Genomic DNA, 15,675 nt, shown 5'->3' on the forward strand with positions numbered 1-15,675 from the left:
TAAAAGGCCTAAAACAGGACTCTGACTGTAGGAAGAACTGAAGAAATGCTCGCTGTTGTCGTTTTTATCCTTGCTTGTGTTAGCTCACTCAGTAGTCTCAATGAGCCTGTGAAGTATGTGGTGTTTTAATTCCTGTTTCACAGATGGGGAAACAGGCTGAGAGAGCCTCAAGATTATATAGCTCTTGTACAGAAGGGGCAAACCGAGGACTTGAGCCACGTGTCTGACTCCAGAGCCCCGTGCTCCTGAGGAGCAGTTTTATGGATTCCTTGTGAAAAGCCCCATTCCCATTTCCTTGTGTTGGAGGAGGGGGAGCTGCTGCTGATCTAAGCAGGCTGGCAGTCTTGGAGGCTTTCCTGTTCAGCGTTTGCTTGCTGTGTGGGTGTTCGTCTTGCGGTGGACTTGTGCTCACCCAGCAGCAAATCACGGAGGAGGAGTTCTGCCCTCAGTTCTGTCTTGTTTCTGCCAGTGCAGAGGCCGCACTTGCTGATTTCATGGAGGAGCACCTCGGGCACTTGCAGAATGCCAGCATCCCAGGGCATGTCAGGGCATCACCAGTGAAAATGCTGGTGAGGCTCGGGGGCCGCCAGAAACAGTGTTGAGCTTGAACTGCTGAGCGGGTTGGTGAATATGGGTAGTGAGGACTTGGGAGACGGTGGGCGTGGTTTCGCCTGAAAGGCGTGTCCTTCCTGTTGAGGAAATACCTGCTCTCTCTGAGGCGCCCTTCGTTGTTCAGATGCTCAGTCGTGTCCGACTCTTTGTGACCCCATGGACTGCAGCACCCCAGGCTTCCCTGTCCTTCACCATTTCCCAGAGTTTGCTCAAACTCATGTCCATTGAGTCGGTGATGCCATCCAACCATCTCATCCTGTCATCCCCTTCTTATCCCGCCTTCAATCTTTCCCAGCATCAGGGTCTTTTCCAATAGAGTCTGCTCTTTGCATCAGGTGGCCAAAGTATTGGAGCTTCAGCTTCAGCATCAGTCCTTCCAACGAATATTCAGGGTTGATTTACTTTAGGATGGACTGATTTGATGTCCTTGCTGTCTAAGGGACTCTCAAGAGTCTTCAGCACCACAGTTTGAAAGCACCAATTCTTCAGTGCTTAGCCTTCTCTGTGGTCCAACTCTGACATCTGTACATGACTACTGGAAAAACCTAGGCTCTGATTTAGGCCAGTTCCCCTTGTGGCTCCCTGGCAATGCAAGCCCTTCGCCACCAGATGGCGCCATAACCATGGACTAAAGCCGCCCTCTCTTTTGAGAAGAACCAAGTATGCCAGAAAGTGCAGCCGCCTCCCTCTTCTTTTGCCTGGCCTGACCCTTTACCTTCTTGTTTTCCCTGAAAGCCTCAGAGAACCGTGAAAGCTCTGTATGACTACAGGGCCAAGCAGAGTGACGAGCTGAGCTTTTGCCGCGGTGCCCTCATCCACAACGTCTCCAAGGAGCCTGGGGGCTGGTAAGGCTAAGGGGAGCTTGGCCCTTCGACCTGTCCTTTTCTAGTGGTGAGACTCAAGTGCTGGCTGAACCCTGACCCCTTTATCTCCTGTTCTGGCCTGGCTTTGACTTGTCATGCTTTCTCTGGGAAGGTGACCTATACATGCTCTCCTTGCAAAAGTGGGTAAAGAGCAATAGCAATTATGATAATGTCATTTATTAATATATATTATATTACATATTATTTTCATTGTAATAGCTGCTATTTATTGAGGTCTTACTGTGTGGCAAGCACTATGCTAATTGCTTTCATACATTATCTAAGCAAATTCTTGTTACAGCCCTGCAGGGTTTTGACTGTGATTATCTCTGCTTTATGTGGGCTTCCCAGGTGGCGCTAGTGGTAAAGAACCTGCCTCCAACACAGGAGTCATAAGAGATGTGGTGGGTCCGATCCCTGGATCGGGAAGATACCGTGGAGGAGGGCATGGCAACACACTCCAGTATTCATGCCTGGAGAATCCCATGGGCAATAGATGCAGTGAATGAGGCTTTCCAAAGTTCAGCGACTGAACACCACAGGCTCTTCCCATTATGCAAGCCTGTGCATTTTAAATTCAAATTCTTGTGCCATTGCATAGCCCCATGCCCTGTGCAGTGGCCCCGACGTGGATTAAAGAGGTGCATTTAATTAAAGAGGTGCACCCAGGCCAAAGGCACCTGGCTGTGTGACAGTTGAGTTATCTCTTCCCCTTTTTTATCACCCAGGGAGAAGAATTCTCTGCCCACCCATAGGTTCCCTCAGCAGGTGGTTTCATGGGATGGTTCCTATCTTAGAGCAGTCAGGATTGTTAGTAAGGATTGATGACCACGAGCCCTTGCAGAGACTCAGGCACCTCACAAAACTGGTGCTTCTTCCTCTTGGAAGATAGCCGGACCTGACTTAGAGATCTGAATAGTGACTCCCATGGAGCAGTGCCGAGCTCCATCTTAAGGACTTCATTTGAAAGCATTCATGTGGTCCACACAGTGACCCTGTAAGGTTGCTTCTTTTCTCCCCTGCATTTCACAGGTGAGGACAGTGAGGCACAGAGAAGCAGTCACTTGTCCAGGGTTACATAGCAGCCTGAGATTTGAAGCTAGGCCTTCTGACTCAAGGGGCCACACTCTACTCACTCATGTGCTAGATCCAGAGGTTTACCAGTTTTTTTTTTTTTTTTTTTTTTTTAAATTTGGAGAACACCCTCTTAACAAACCCACTGCTTACCTGGATCTGCAGAGGGTTTTGTCTCAAGATGGGTTGAGAGACTGGAGTGAGTGCTGTTGGCAAGGGACCGCGGGTAAACCGTAGGCCCTCCTGAGGCGCCCTCCTTGCTTACTCTCTCCCTGGTCTCAGTATCGCCACCTAGTGGGATGCCTGCTTTGAACCACATTTTTTTTTGCATCCTTCCAGATTAGAGGACCACATCGTTTTTGTTTAAACCGGGATGCATTTGAGAGTGAAGGGAATGCATAGTTAATAATTACACCTGGGCCGCAGGTGTCAACTATCCAGTTCTGGGCACGTGGTCCATACAGTTGCCCGTACAGCCAGACTTTGCTGGAGATGGGGCTGGAGAAATGGACTCTTATATGTGATGGAGGCTCACAGCTGGCAGTTCTGTTTCCACCAGGCCGTGGGACAGTCAGTCCTCTCTGCTTATTCAGGCCAGCAAACATTTGTTAACACATTATTGACCAGGGAATTTTTGCAGAAACTAATGCCTGTGGAGTTAATATGTTTCCAGTCAGTAATGTGTTAAGCACCCCTGAGTGTAGATTTGATTAAGACTGAGGAAGGTCACATGTAGAAGGGAAACTGATGGGTAACTGTAAGTTAATGTAAGGTGTGGACTGCTTTGACAGCTGTGGGGAAAGATGCCAAGGAGCACAGAGGAAGAGCTCTCAGCCTGGTGGCAGTCAGGGAAGGCTCCCTGGAAGAGGAAGACCCCGGCTGAGTCTTACATTGTTAGGTGGCTGTATAGAGGGCATCGAGTATGGCAGAGAAGGTAGACAGGCATGGCAGGGCCATGTGGGGAGTGGGCCACAGACGGTCTGGAATGAATATCAGGTTCAAGTCAGAGAGAGGCAGGAGTTGAGGTCCCTGGGTTAGAGCATTATGATGGCCAAGCTACACAGTTTTGGCTTGATTTTGAAGGCCTCAGTGTGGTGGGGTCAGAAGAGCATTCTGGAAGGAGCCCCCTGGCTGCAGGAAGTGGGCCACGGGAGGGCTCAGAGAAGGATCCAGTCCAGGCATCAGACTTGGGGGCATCTTGGAGGTGCGGCCAGTTTGTTTGAGTCAAGACACGTACAAAGTCGATAATGTCTCATGTTATTAGTGTTTATACCAAGGTAGGAAGGTCAGGGGTGGGGGCACAGTTTTAGCTGAATAACAAGAACTAACACTGTGGAGTGCTTTATGTGTAAACCCAAGACGATGTTAATTCCTATGGCCCCAGTGATATCCTTAGAGGGGGACACGGGGACTGCCCCCACACCCAGACGGAGGGTCTGAGGCTCAGGGCACCCGTGCGGTTGGTGGAGGAGCTGGGACTCGAGTCCAGGCCGTCTGACGGCAGACCCTCCCTTACCCCCACCCCCGTCTCTACATTCACAGCCCTCCCTGAAGGGCCTGGGCCTCCGCTGGAGCCAAGCTTTTGTCTTGTGTGGTATCTGATGTCCACTTAAAGCACTGAAACTGTGGACTCGGGGGCTCTGCCGAACACGAGGGTCACGGCCAGGGCAGGGCGAGCCCCAGCAGTCACTGCCGGGGGAAACAGCAGAGGACCCTGCAGGGGTGTCAGGAGTTCCTGGCCCGGTCACCGGCCTCTCCCCTGCCCCAGCAGCAGGGAGCTAGTAAGCAGTGATGAGGGTTAACAGCGCTCGGCCGAGGCCCCCTGACAGTGCCTTCTGTGTTTCCATAGGTGGAAAGGAGACTATGGGACCAGAATCCAGCAGTACTTCCCGTCCAATTACGTTGAGGACATATCACCAACAGAAGGGGAGGAGGTGGATAAGCAGGTGAGTCTCCATGGTTTGTTGCAGGGAGGGACCCGCCGATCCTGTTCTGAGGGCTCTGCCGAGCCAGCTCCGTGGACACGTTTTTTGCATACGTTGCCCTGAGCTCTGGACCAGGGACAGCAGAGGGATGGGGAAATCAGAACTGTCCCCGAGTTGTGGGTGAAAGTCACTGTGACCAGATAGTCAGGTTTAAATCAGGTTGTGCTGGGCCAGAAGGCTTTGCATATACAGGAGGATTCCCTCCAGAGTGAAAACGGCCAGACGGGGAATTTGTCCTTTGCTTAAACCAGCTTGCAGAGGAAACACATTTAGCTTGGCCAGCCAGACGTTCAGAACGTGCTCGGTGTGAGTGAGCAAGCCGGCGGCGCACGTGGGGGGTGGGGGGGAGGCTCTTCTGGTGACATTGCAAACCTGGTGTCTGCGCACTGCCTCTTACTCAGAAAGCTTGAAGAGCAGCTCCTTTCCAGGCGACAGCACTGAGGCTGAGACCATAGACCTTCTTCTAAGAGAGTTGGGGCAGTCTGGGAAGGCTGCATGGAGGAAGGGGCCTTTGAGCGTTAAAAGTCAAGTTAGAGTTCAACAGAGAGAGACCGGCAGGAGGGAATTCCAGGAGGGAGGTACAGCCTGAGCCAAAGTGTGGTGGTGGAAACACAGCTCACTGTGCTCGGCCTGAGGCAGAGACATGGCCCTCCCAGCTGTGTCTGCCCCATGTTGCCCTTTACCCACGGTCAGCATCAGCCCGGTGGAGGGTGGGGATGAGTCCATGCAGTGGGCAGATACACAGTTCTACCAACTTTTCAGAGACCAAGATACTCCCATCTCCTCTGGCCTCTGGGATGGTTCAGATGTGCAGTGGAAGGAAGAGCTGGCAGGTGGAGCAGAAAGCCCGGAGGCCAGACTGCAGACCTTAGGTGTGGGTTCCGTAGGACACAGGGAGCCACAGAAGGTTCTGGAGCTGGGCTGGAAAAGGAGGCCAGTCCCATTTCATAATAACATCACAAGAAAGGGTCTAGGGTGTTTTTTTGAAACCGGATCTGCAGAAACACCTTGAAACCTGCTCTAGACAGCACAAGGCGCGGTTTTACAGGTGGGAAATGAAACGCTGAACCTGCCGGCACCTACTCGCCGCTGGGTCCCTGTCAGCAACAGGCTTCATTATTTGGCTCTCTCCCCACGGATGTAGGGAAAGGCATTTTAAACAGCTCCACAGGCAGTGTCTCAGCTAAACGGTGTGCTTTGGAAACTGGTTATCTTTTTATTATTCCCGTTAAGACGAACATGAGTTATGTCCTTTTTCTTCACAGATTATTGAAGACAATCCCTTAGGGTCCCTTTGCAGAGGAATCCTGAATCTCAACATCTATAATGTTGGTATGTGCACATGTGGTCTCAGCCTGGATTCCCACCCAAGTCGTCCCCCCACCCCACCCCCACACCCCCAGAGCCTGGCCTTTGGACCGCCCCAGGCAGGGGGTGGGGCTTTCTAGCCTCAGCTTGAGTACTGAAGCTGAGTACTGGGGCCAGGCTGGTCAATGACTTCATCTTACGTCTCATAGACTGCTACGCTATTCACATCTCTACCGTGAGAAAACAGCCTGCTGCGTACATAACAGGTGCTGGACGGGCATGGGCTGCTGTTACTCCCAACACCGTCATCCTTATTTCAGGGGCCCGCCTGGGTTCCCCGGGCTTTTCTAGGAGGAGCCGAGACATCCGTGCAGTGGAGTGTGAGGTTGGGGGTGTTGGTTCTTAGCCCAGCTCTGCCTCTCAGGCCCTGCGAGACCCTGCGTCTGTCATAACCCCCCCGAGGCTGCAGCTGCCTTCAGCTCAGCTGGGCATCAGGAAGCCTGGCTTCCCCCTCGGAGCTTGGGGCAGGCTGTGGTGGCAGGGGTGTGATCTGCACAGGGCTTCTTGGGCCCTTGTAAGATGGAAGGGCTGGCGGCAGTGAGGAGAGGCTCTCTGGCAGGAAGCCGGAGCAGCTTGCTTCTCTGGGTCTTGTAAGATGGAAGGGCTGGGGGCAGTGAGGAGAGGCTCTCGGCAGGAAGCCGGAGCAGCTCACTTCTCGGGGGCTGCCCAAGTTTCCAGAGCTGGTTTCCGTGTCCTCTGCCCCTCCCACCTCGACCCCCACCCCACCGCAGCCCATCAGTCCATCAGCTCAGCAAGTGGGAGGACGACTCTCATTCCAGTTAATGGATGAGAAAACAAAGCCCCGTAGTGACCACAGGAGCTGCCCGAGGTTCCACTGCGAGTTATGGGATGGGCTGGATCCAGGACTTCCCTGGTGGCTCAGATGGTAAAGAATCTTGCCTGCAATGCAGGAGACCTGGGTTCGATCCCTGGGTCGGGAAGATCCCCTGGAGAAGGAAGTGGAACCCACTCCACTATTCTTGCCTGGAGAATTCCATGGACGGAGGAGCCTGGCGAGCTACAGTCCACGGGGTCACAAAGAGCTGGACAGGATCGAGCAGCTCCACTGCATCTAGGGCATTCTGTCCTCCCTTCCCTCGCCCTTTGTATCACCCTGCACTGCATTTTCAGAGCACAGGCCTGTGGCTCAGGGTGGTGAGTGGGGAGGGGAGTCAGGTCTGAATTGAGCCTCAGCTTTGGCCACTGCCAGCTCTGTGACCTTCCATGGGCTACTCCGCCTCAACCAGTCTCTGTTTTCTCTCCTGTGAAACGGGCAGAACGGGAGTAGCACCCCAGAAAGCGGCGACGAGGATTAATAAGATACAGTGGGATGTGATCTGCTTAGAGCACCGCCTAGCAGATGAGCCCAGAGATCTTAGCTGAGGGGATTATTTGGCGGATAATTTTTCCTCTTGTAGCCATCATTTTCTCTGTCTAGAACATACTTTCTCCTCAGAGAGAACTGATTCCATGCCTAGCTTCTTGGGGCTGCCGGCCATGCGTGCCCTATGCCCATCACTCAGTCTGTCTCTATCTTCGATGGCTAGCTGACTCCCCAGTGTCTCGGGCTCCCTTTTCCTCTCCTTCCTGTGATGAGGATACTGGTTCTCAGGTTTAGGGTCCACCTGGAAGGCAGGGATGATCTCCTGAGATCCTTCTGTACATCTGCCCAGACCCCCATTTCCAGATAAGGTCACATTCACATTTAAGACACGCATTAAAACCCAGACCACTACCTGATCCAAGGTAGATTTTCCAGTCAGTGCCAACATCCACAGTGATGGTCGGCTTGGGGTCCTAAGAGAAGTGGCCTGGGACCTAAAAGTCTGGTCGTCTTGGCCTTCTGTCAGGCTGATCAGGACTTTTGTTATCCTTTTCCCAAAGTAAAAGCCCCACATGGGAAGAACCAGAAGCCTTTCGTCTTTATCTTGGAGCCCAAGAAGCAGGGCGACCCTCCGGTAGAGTTTGCCACGGACAGCGTGGAGGAGCTGTTTGAGTGGTTCCAGAGCATCCGGGAGATCACCTGGAAGATGGACACCAAGGTAAGCCTGGGCACCTGGGCTCCGCTGAGCCTGGTGTCCTCCAGCTTCTGGTCCTCTGCCGAGGTGCGGGTGGGTCCAGGCTGCAGCCACAGAGAATTTGGGGGGCGGGGCAGGGAGGGAGCTCAGACAGCAGGAGTGGAGAGGAAGGGGGTGCTGGGTCTTCCTGGGGGGGCTGCGTCTCGTGTGAAACCTTTGAAGGTTCAGTGTGTGCGCAGTGACCCTTGATGTTTGAGGCCTGTCCAGCCACGTGTATCTTAACAACAAAGCTTTGCCGTCCTCTTTTAAATGTTATCTTGCTCTAAATACTATCCCAAGCAGCCTGGATCCTTCCCGTGCATTCACTGAGCTCATCTCCCTGGACTGGAAAGGGCCCTGGGTGTACTGGAATTCATAAGACCCAGCCCCTTCCTTCCAGAAGTTTCTGTTCTTGTGGGGGAACGTCCACTCCAGATGGGCATGAGCTTTTGGGGATTTATCCTGAAAGGTCTTTATTTTGTTTCAGTTTTTATTCTGGGGGCTGCCCCCCACGGCAGGTAGGATCTTAGATCCCGGGCCAGGGGTTGAGCCCACACTGCCCGCACTGGAAGCAGAGTCCTAACCGCTGGTGGTTTTCTGAGAAGGGTGAGGTTCTAGGTAAGAACAGGAGGGTTAGAACTAGGCCGACTGGAGTGTGCCTCCTGGCATGGCTGGACCCTGGGCAGGTAACCACACTCCTCTGGGCCTCGGTTTCCTCGGCAGTAAAACGGGGAGCCGGGTACCTAAGTCCCAGGGTGCGGTGAGGACGAAGTGGGAGTGGTGGACACCACAGGCCACGCCTGATGCTCAGCAGAGCCTGAAGTCACGGTGGGACGTCACCACCACACTGTTGTCGTGCCTGGAGGGCCTGGAGGTGTTGCCGTCTCTTGGGTGATGGAGCGCGGTGCTGTTTGCTCTTTCTTGTGGCCGCAGAGCCGGGAAGCAGCTTTAGGAAGGTTCCCCATGTGCCCGGCTGCTTCTCAGGCAGATCCTGACCCAAAGGACTGACCGGGAACTTCCTCAGGTTCTCCTGGACCCCTCTGACCTCTGCTTACAGGTGACGAGTCTCCCTCCTCCCAGTGTACTTGGCCTGACCTTTTCTTCCCCGCACTGGGGGCGACTTCACAGTTGGCCAGTCTCTGGTCACCAGAGGCCCCGGGACTCATCTTCTCAACACCCCGGAGTAAAGTCCTCTTCTTTTCAAGACTTTGTGTTGAGGGCTGTTCAGACGGGCACCTTCCCTGGCATGCCTCCCATCTTCCTCCCATCCCAAATCCTCGTCACGAGGCCTTACGTACGGTCCTTATTCTCTGTAAGGCTTGTCACGCCATCACATCAGTCACTCGGGATGGCCCGCGAGCCTGTGGCCGGCAAGGCTGCCCCGCCTCCGCGTGGCCATCTCATCTGCACTCTCGCGCCTCCAGTGCGAGGCTCCGGGTGGGGCCCGCTGTCCGCGGTTCGTCTGAGAGAGGGTCTCCGCCGTCTCCTTCCAGGTGTGTTCTTCAGTGTAGGTTGAGTGGTATCACCGTGCTCTGGATGGCGCCACTTGCCAGCCATGGTCCTCCTGAGCATGCTCTAGTGTGTGACGTTCTGGGCCCCTCTAGCTGAGAACAGAGAAGCAGCCTAGTGAGAGCGTTTAGCCACCGTTCCCTGCAGACTGATTCTCAGGCACTCAAGCCTGCTCCGAGTGTGGGGCTGGCAGGGCAGAGGGCATGGCAGTGACACCCTCTGGCTGGGTGCTTCCCGCGTGCTAAGTTGCTTCAGCCGTGTCCGACTCTTTGCCACCCTGTGGACTGTAGCCTGCCAGGCTCCTCTGTCCACAGGGATTCTCCAGGCCTAAGAATTCTGGAGTGGGTTGCCACGCCTTCCACCAGAGGATCTTCCCAACGAGGGGCTCGAACCCGTGTCCCCTAGGTCTCCTGAATTGGCAGGCAGGTTCTTTACCACTAGCACCACCTGGGAAGCCCCTGGCTCTCTCCATTTCTTCTGGAGGAAAACGTGACTTCGCTGGAAGGTTGTCCCCCTCATTCCCCATCACAGGAAGGGTTTTGAAACTAAGCCTAGCTCTTCAAGCCTGCTGTTCTTGCCTTTGATCTACATTCCTTTTAAATTAGCTTTTACAGCTGCTAAGTTCTCTCATGGTGATTTCCCTGGCAGCTCAGTCAGTAAAGAGTCTGCCTGCGATGCAGGAGACCTGGGTTCGATCCCTGGGTCAGGAAGAGCCCCTGGAGAAGGAAATGACATCCCACTCCGGTATTCTTGCCTGGAGAAGTCCAGAATTCCATGGACAGAGGAGCCTTCTCATATGATTATGAATGTTCAAAAAACAAAACCAAAACACAGGAGGCAGCAGAAGTGACCAAGGTTCTGTGCTGGGCACAGCCAGCTGTGGGAGCAGCTGGTGCCACCGGGAAACCAACATGCACTGTGCCCTCAGCGCACTCCTAGGAGCTCCTCGCCGAGGCCCTGAGAACCTGCCCGGGGCCCTGTAATTTTACATCCTCTCTGGCTTCCTTTGGTCAATGGCAAAAGACCAGTCACTGAGGTCTGTCTAGTTTCCAGAGCCTGACCAAGGAAGTGCACTGTGATGCCAGACTCTGGGACAAAGCTCTGCGGGTCTGGAAAGGAGCTGCTGCACAGTTCTGAAGTAGCAGCTGGTGTTTCATCTTGAACTCATCCTGCTTTCTGCTGAAGTTGAGAAAAAAGTGATGCTCTATAATCTTTGGTTGCTTTGTGTTCTGTGAGGCCAGAGGTCCCCACCCTGTGACACAGGTGTGGCTTGCCTCACCCCACCAGGACTTTAAAGCCGTCGTATTGTCATTAGAAGTGAGCTGTGTCGTTGCCAGGGTTTCATCTCCCCAAACAGCCTGTGGTGAAGATTGTGCACCAAGAAGATGTTGACACAGGGATCAGGAGAGCACACCAGGGGTTTGAGCTTAGCCAAGGCTTCAGTCTCCCTGAAGCACTGGTCGCGGACTGACCGACACCTTCCCTGCTCCGTGCCAGCCCTTGGAGCCTTACTGCTGCAGCTTGTTTGGTGCCTAGGGGATTCAGGGCATGTGGGAGTGGCTGGAGGAAGCTGGTGTGCTTAGATGAACTCTGGCAAATTTCACGTTCCGATCTGCCCCAGTGAGGTGGTTGCTGCCTGAGCTCAGGTGACAGGCTCGTTTGCTGGTCACTGCTAGGGTTCACTGGGGCCTTGGGACGTTTGTCAGCAGTCCTAGGCAAAGGCATTCTCACAGAAGAGTTTGGGTGTCCTCCCCTACTTGTTTAAAATGGATGCACTTGTCCTTGGCCTGGAAAGGCGTCTCTGGGGCAATCCGTGGCACCCTTGTTTCTCTTGTGCCCAGCGAGGGGAGAGGCCTCCTTCTTGAATTAGCATGGTAGCTGCAGCAGGGAGGGACTCAGGTTAGCCCCATCGTGCAGATGAGGAGACTGAGGCAGAGAGGCTCGATGGCTGGCCCACTGGGCAAAGCCAGCAACTCAGGCCAGCTTTCAGACCCGCCCCCGAGTCCAGTCCCCGCCGGGTAACCGCCGTGACGCTCCTGTCACCACCTGTCACCTGAGGACTCGCCACCAGCGGGAGGTCCTGCTTCCCAGGGACCTGTCTCGGGTGGGGTGGGGGGATACGGGTCTGGACACTCATGCTGAAAGGTACCAGCGTGGGACAGTCAGATGAGGGACGGTGCAAGGCTGGGGGAGGCCATGGGCATTCTGGAAGGTGTGGGGGATGCAGTGTCTCTTTCCTAGTCCCAGATGGAGGTCTCCAGGAAGGCATCCTGGAGGAGTGAGGTGGGGGAGGGGGGGGGCCAGAGGAAGAGGGACCCACGGGCCTGCCGAGGAGGGAGGAGGGCGAGGGGCCAGGACAGGCGGCGCTGTGGTTCAGGGGGACCCGGCCTGTGAGCCTGGGGGCGCTGCAGGGAGGTCTCCTCCGGCACCCGGTGGCCGGGGTTGCAGAAGCGCCGAGGGCGGTGACGCGGGTGAGGCCGCTGCTTGGGCCTCTGGCCTGCTGCGGGGCCTGGGGTCAGCCACTCACCCTGTCTGTGCTGCAGGGTCTTTGGAGGACGGAGACAGGCTTCCTCTCGGGGATGGGTGGGCTTAGGCAGTGTCCGTCAAGCTCTCAGTGTGCGACGCCTGGGGCCAGGCAGCCCCAGCCCCCCGCCCCTGTGCCGAACGTTGTCACCTGTGCATGGGAATCCTCCCGGGGGGTCCGTCCCCACCGTGGCCCCTGGGGGGATGAGTCCGAGGTTGGCAGGGCTTGAGAGGGAGGCCTGGTTTGGAGTGGAGTGGCCTGTCTGTGACATGGGGATGGACTTGGCTGTGGGGTCCTCCAGGGGCGAATGGCTCCCAAGTCCACGGCGTGTAGTCTGGTCCCCAGAGAGCCCTTTGCACAGAGCTGTGCATGGTTCAGGGGACAGCGAGTGAGCACAAAGCTGCCATGGTCTACAGAGATCCCGAACTGGGACAACTAGAATTTTGGATGAGCTGTGACAGAATGATTTTAGTGGGCTGGATAGGGCAGCGGGTGAGAGCAAGAGGGTTAAGGAGAGAGGCGGTGATAAAGAAGAGCCCTTGTCCCTGGTATTCTCGAGAGCCGCGGTTGGAGACTGAGCTCCACGGTGCTCCTGGGTTCAGATGGCGTGGTGGAGAATTTCGACAGGCAGAGGAAGCAGGGAGCGGGGCGGGGGTCGGGGGAGGGAAACTCTCCACCACTGCGATTTGCGCATGCGCGAGGGCCAAGCAGAAAGACAGGGCGGGGGGAGACTCAAGAGGAGGAGGGCGCCCGCCAGGTGAGCTAGAAGAATGGGGTTTCCCAGGGGCCAGCTTGAGAGCTGAAACTAAAGACGGTTGGCTCCACACAGGAGAACAACATGAAGTACTGGGAGAAGAACCAGTCCATCGCCATCGAGCTCTCGGACCTGGTCGTCTACTGCAAGCCAACCAGCAAGACCAAGGACAACCTCGGTACCGTCTGCCGTCACCCCGCCTCCGCGCCTCGGTGAACACGGGTTCCTTTCCGAGCCTGGCGCTGTCACGCAGCATGGTGACGGTGGTTCCTGCTCATCCTCCGCCTGCCAAGTGGGAGCCTCCCCGTCAGAGTGTCCTCGGGGCCAGGCCGCTGGTGAAGCAGGCCCTCCTGGTAGCTTTAGGAGGAAAAACCCTCTTAAAGGGTGGATTTTTTTTTTTTTTCTGCCGATGTAACCAATTACTACACATTCGGTGGCAGAAACAACATGTTTCTTCTCTCATAGTCGTGGACTAAGTCAGTATCACTGAGCTGAAATCAAGGTGTCAGCAGGGCCCCCGCTCCCTCCAGAGGATCTGGTCCTGGCCTCCGGCAGCTTCTGGTGGCCGCTGGCATTCCTTGGCTTTTGGCCATGTCACTGCAGTCCCCACCTCTGTGGTCATGTTGCCTTCTCTTCTCTGTAGTCCCATCTCCCTCACCCTCGCCAGTACAAAGACTGTGGTTTCATTTAGGGCCAGGTAATCTCCCCACTGCAAGCCCGCCATCTGCCAAGTCCCCTTGAAAGAACATAGTCACAGGTTCCAGAGGTCAGGACCTGGGTATCTTTGGAGGCCTGCTGCAGGAGAATTCAAAAGTGGATCTTTGACCACATTCTCCAAAGCAGCAGGTTCTTTGTGCTAAGAATGGTCCTAGTCATATTTTCTTTCCCCTTTCAAGCGGCTCTTGTAGTTGCTTGTAATTCCAGGGCAGACCAGAGAACCTGTAATTCCAGGGCAGAGAGAGAGGCAGTCCTAAACCCCGGAGTTCGTGGTCATCGGGAGGCTGGTCCCTGGGCACCTCTCGATGTCCAGGGCCAGAGGCTGGAGCTCTTAACCAGAGTCGGCCAGGCCCGGCGTGTTTAGGAGCTGTCCTACCTAGAGCAGAGCTTTATCCAAACAGTTCAATTATTGTTTGTGTTTCCCTCTACGCTGCTTCCCATTCATTGTCCCTCCACAGGCACCCCGTCTCCTTTCTCTATCCCCGCTTCCTGCGGGTGGGCGGTTCTCCTTCCATCAAGATGCTGGGTTCACTCATCTCGTGCCTGCGACACCTTCGCTGAGGAAGCCAGGGCCCTGTCTGCGTCTTCCACTCCTCAGATCTCCTCCCTGCTGACCCCTTCCTGCACCACACCTTTCTATAACTGTATCCTGTATCGCTTTGGTGGTTTCCTGCACAAGGCTGCTGGTAGTTTTAAACAAAAAAAGCAGATTACATTAATCCTAGACTAAGAGGCAATGGGAACCCTGGGCTGCCTTTTCATCTCTGAGACTTCTGCAGAGGGCAAGAGCCTACTGCAGAACCAGTTACGACGGGACCGTCACAACCACTTGAATGTCTTCTCCAAGAGAGGTTCTGGGTTGCCTTTGATGACCTGCACATCCTGCCGGTGGCGTTAAGAAAAACTCGCAAGACACAGGATAAATGTTGACTCCCTCTCTTTGTGCAGAAAACCCTGACTTCCGAGAAATCCGCTCCTTTGTGGAGACGAAGGCTGACAGTATCGTCAGACAGAAGCCCAGCGATCTCCTGAAATACAATCAAAAGGGCCTGACCCGTGTGTACCCCAAAGGACAGCGGGTGGACTCGTCCAACTATGACCCCTTCCGCCTCTGGCTGTGCGGCTCCCAGATGGTGGCGCTCAATTTCCAGACTCCAGGTAAAGGGGGCCGACTGTGGCCAGTAAATCTATGCTGGGCCATCATTCCAGGCACGTTCTTCTGGGGCCACCGGTGCAATGTGGAGGCCGGAGCACGTAGTTTTTCCTAGGAGCCGTCAGAGTTCAGCCAGCATGCTAGCATGAGGTCCCATCCCTTGAATGGTGCGGTGGAGGGACCACTGGGCACCCAGACCTTTGCGTTTGGCAGCTTCTCAATGGTAAGTGACAGAGATGGTCAGTCTGGTTTCAGAGAGAAAAGGAAATGCATTTGCTCCCGTAATTTAAAAGTCTAGGAGTGGAGCTTCAGGCACAGCTGCATCCAGGTGTCCAGTGGCTATGTCGGCCCCCTCCTCTTTGGGGCCATCCCTCTCTGGTGGCTTTCTGCTGGGGCTCTCTTCTGGAGATAATCCTCTGCTGGAAAAAGCCAGCATGCCCAACTTCTTCGTGCAAAGGGCAGTGTTAACTACAGTGCCCGGCGCAGAGGCGCCGTGGTGGTTCTTTCAGCCTCTCTGGAGGCCTGCTCCCCAGTGCTGCCTCCTGTGTATCGTCTTTGTGCCTGCGTCAGACTCCACTGAGTGGGGCCATCATGTCCTCAACTGGCGCCCTGCTGCGGCGGCCCGAGGTGACTTCCCTGCATTGCTGTTGCAGACGGCGCTGCTCCCCGTAGCCTTGTGTGAACCTCCCTTCACACGTGGGAGCACCTGTGGGGCAGGGCGGACCCAACAGCTTTGACCAACTTGGCCCCGAGCGAAACCACTGCACCCCTGTATCCGGGAGTGTCGGGCCAAGATACTCCGCCAGACCGCACTCCATGGAGACTGGGCAGGAATGCAAATGGGTGAAGCTCTTCCTGGCTTCTCTTCACCAACTTAGTTTCAGCAAGCGCCTCAGTCTTTGATACTGAAAACTGGTGTCACACTGTAGTCGGAGCTTCCCTTATTGGTACCTTCTCTGAGTAACAGAGAAGTGAACCAGGTTTTCATATCCTTGAGAAACACAGGCATTTTCTTTTCTGCAGACTATATTTGTGCTTCTTATGTTTCTAAGGGGGTGT

General features: G+C 55.0%; 1 protein-coding gene across 1 annotated transcript in view; it reads left to right on the forward strand.

Annotated features, from left to right (window-relative positions):
• The window catches only part of PLCG2 (phospholipase C gamma 2), a 164,550-nt gene that overhangs the window by 118,992 nt on the left and 29,883 nt on the right, over nt 1-15,675 (forward strand). The window contains exons 23-28 of the mRNA XM_044931908.2: nt 1,348-1,457; nt 4,399-4,495; nt 5,800-5,866; nt 7,787-7,944; nt 12,822-12,924; nt 14,412-14,621. Of these exons, the coding sequence (XP_044787843.1) occupies nt 1,348-1,457; nt 4,399-4,495; nt 5,800-5,866; nt 7,787-7,944; nt 12,822-12,924; nt 14,412-14,621 (745 nt within the window). The remainder of the gene's footprint in view (nt 1-1,347; nt 1,458-4,398; nt 4,496-5,799; nt 5,867-7,786; nt 7,945-12,821; nt 12,925-14,411; nt 14,622-15,675) is intronic.

The sequence above is a fragment of the Bubalus bubalis genome, chromosome 18, assembly GCF_019923935.1.
Source record: "Bubalus bubalis isolate 160015118507 breed Murrah chromosome 18, NDDB_SH_1, whole genome shotgun sequence".
NCBI lineage: Eukaryota > Metazoa > Chordata > Mammalia > Artiodactyla > Bovidae > Bubalus > Bubalus bubalis.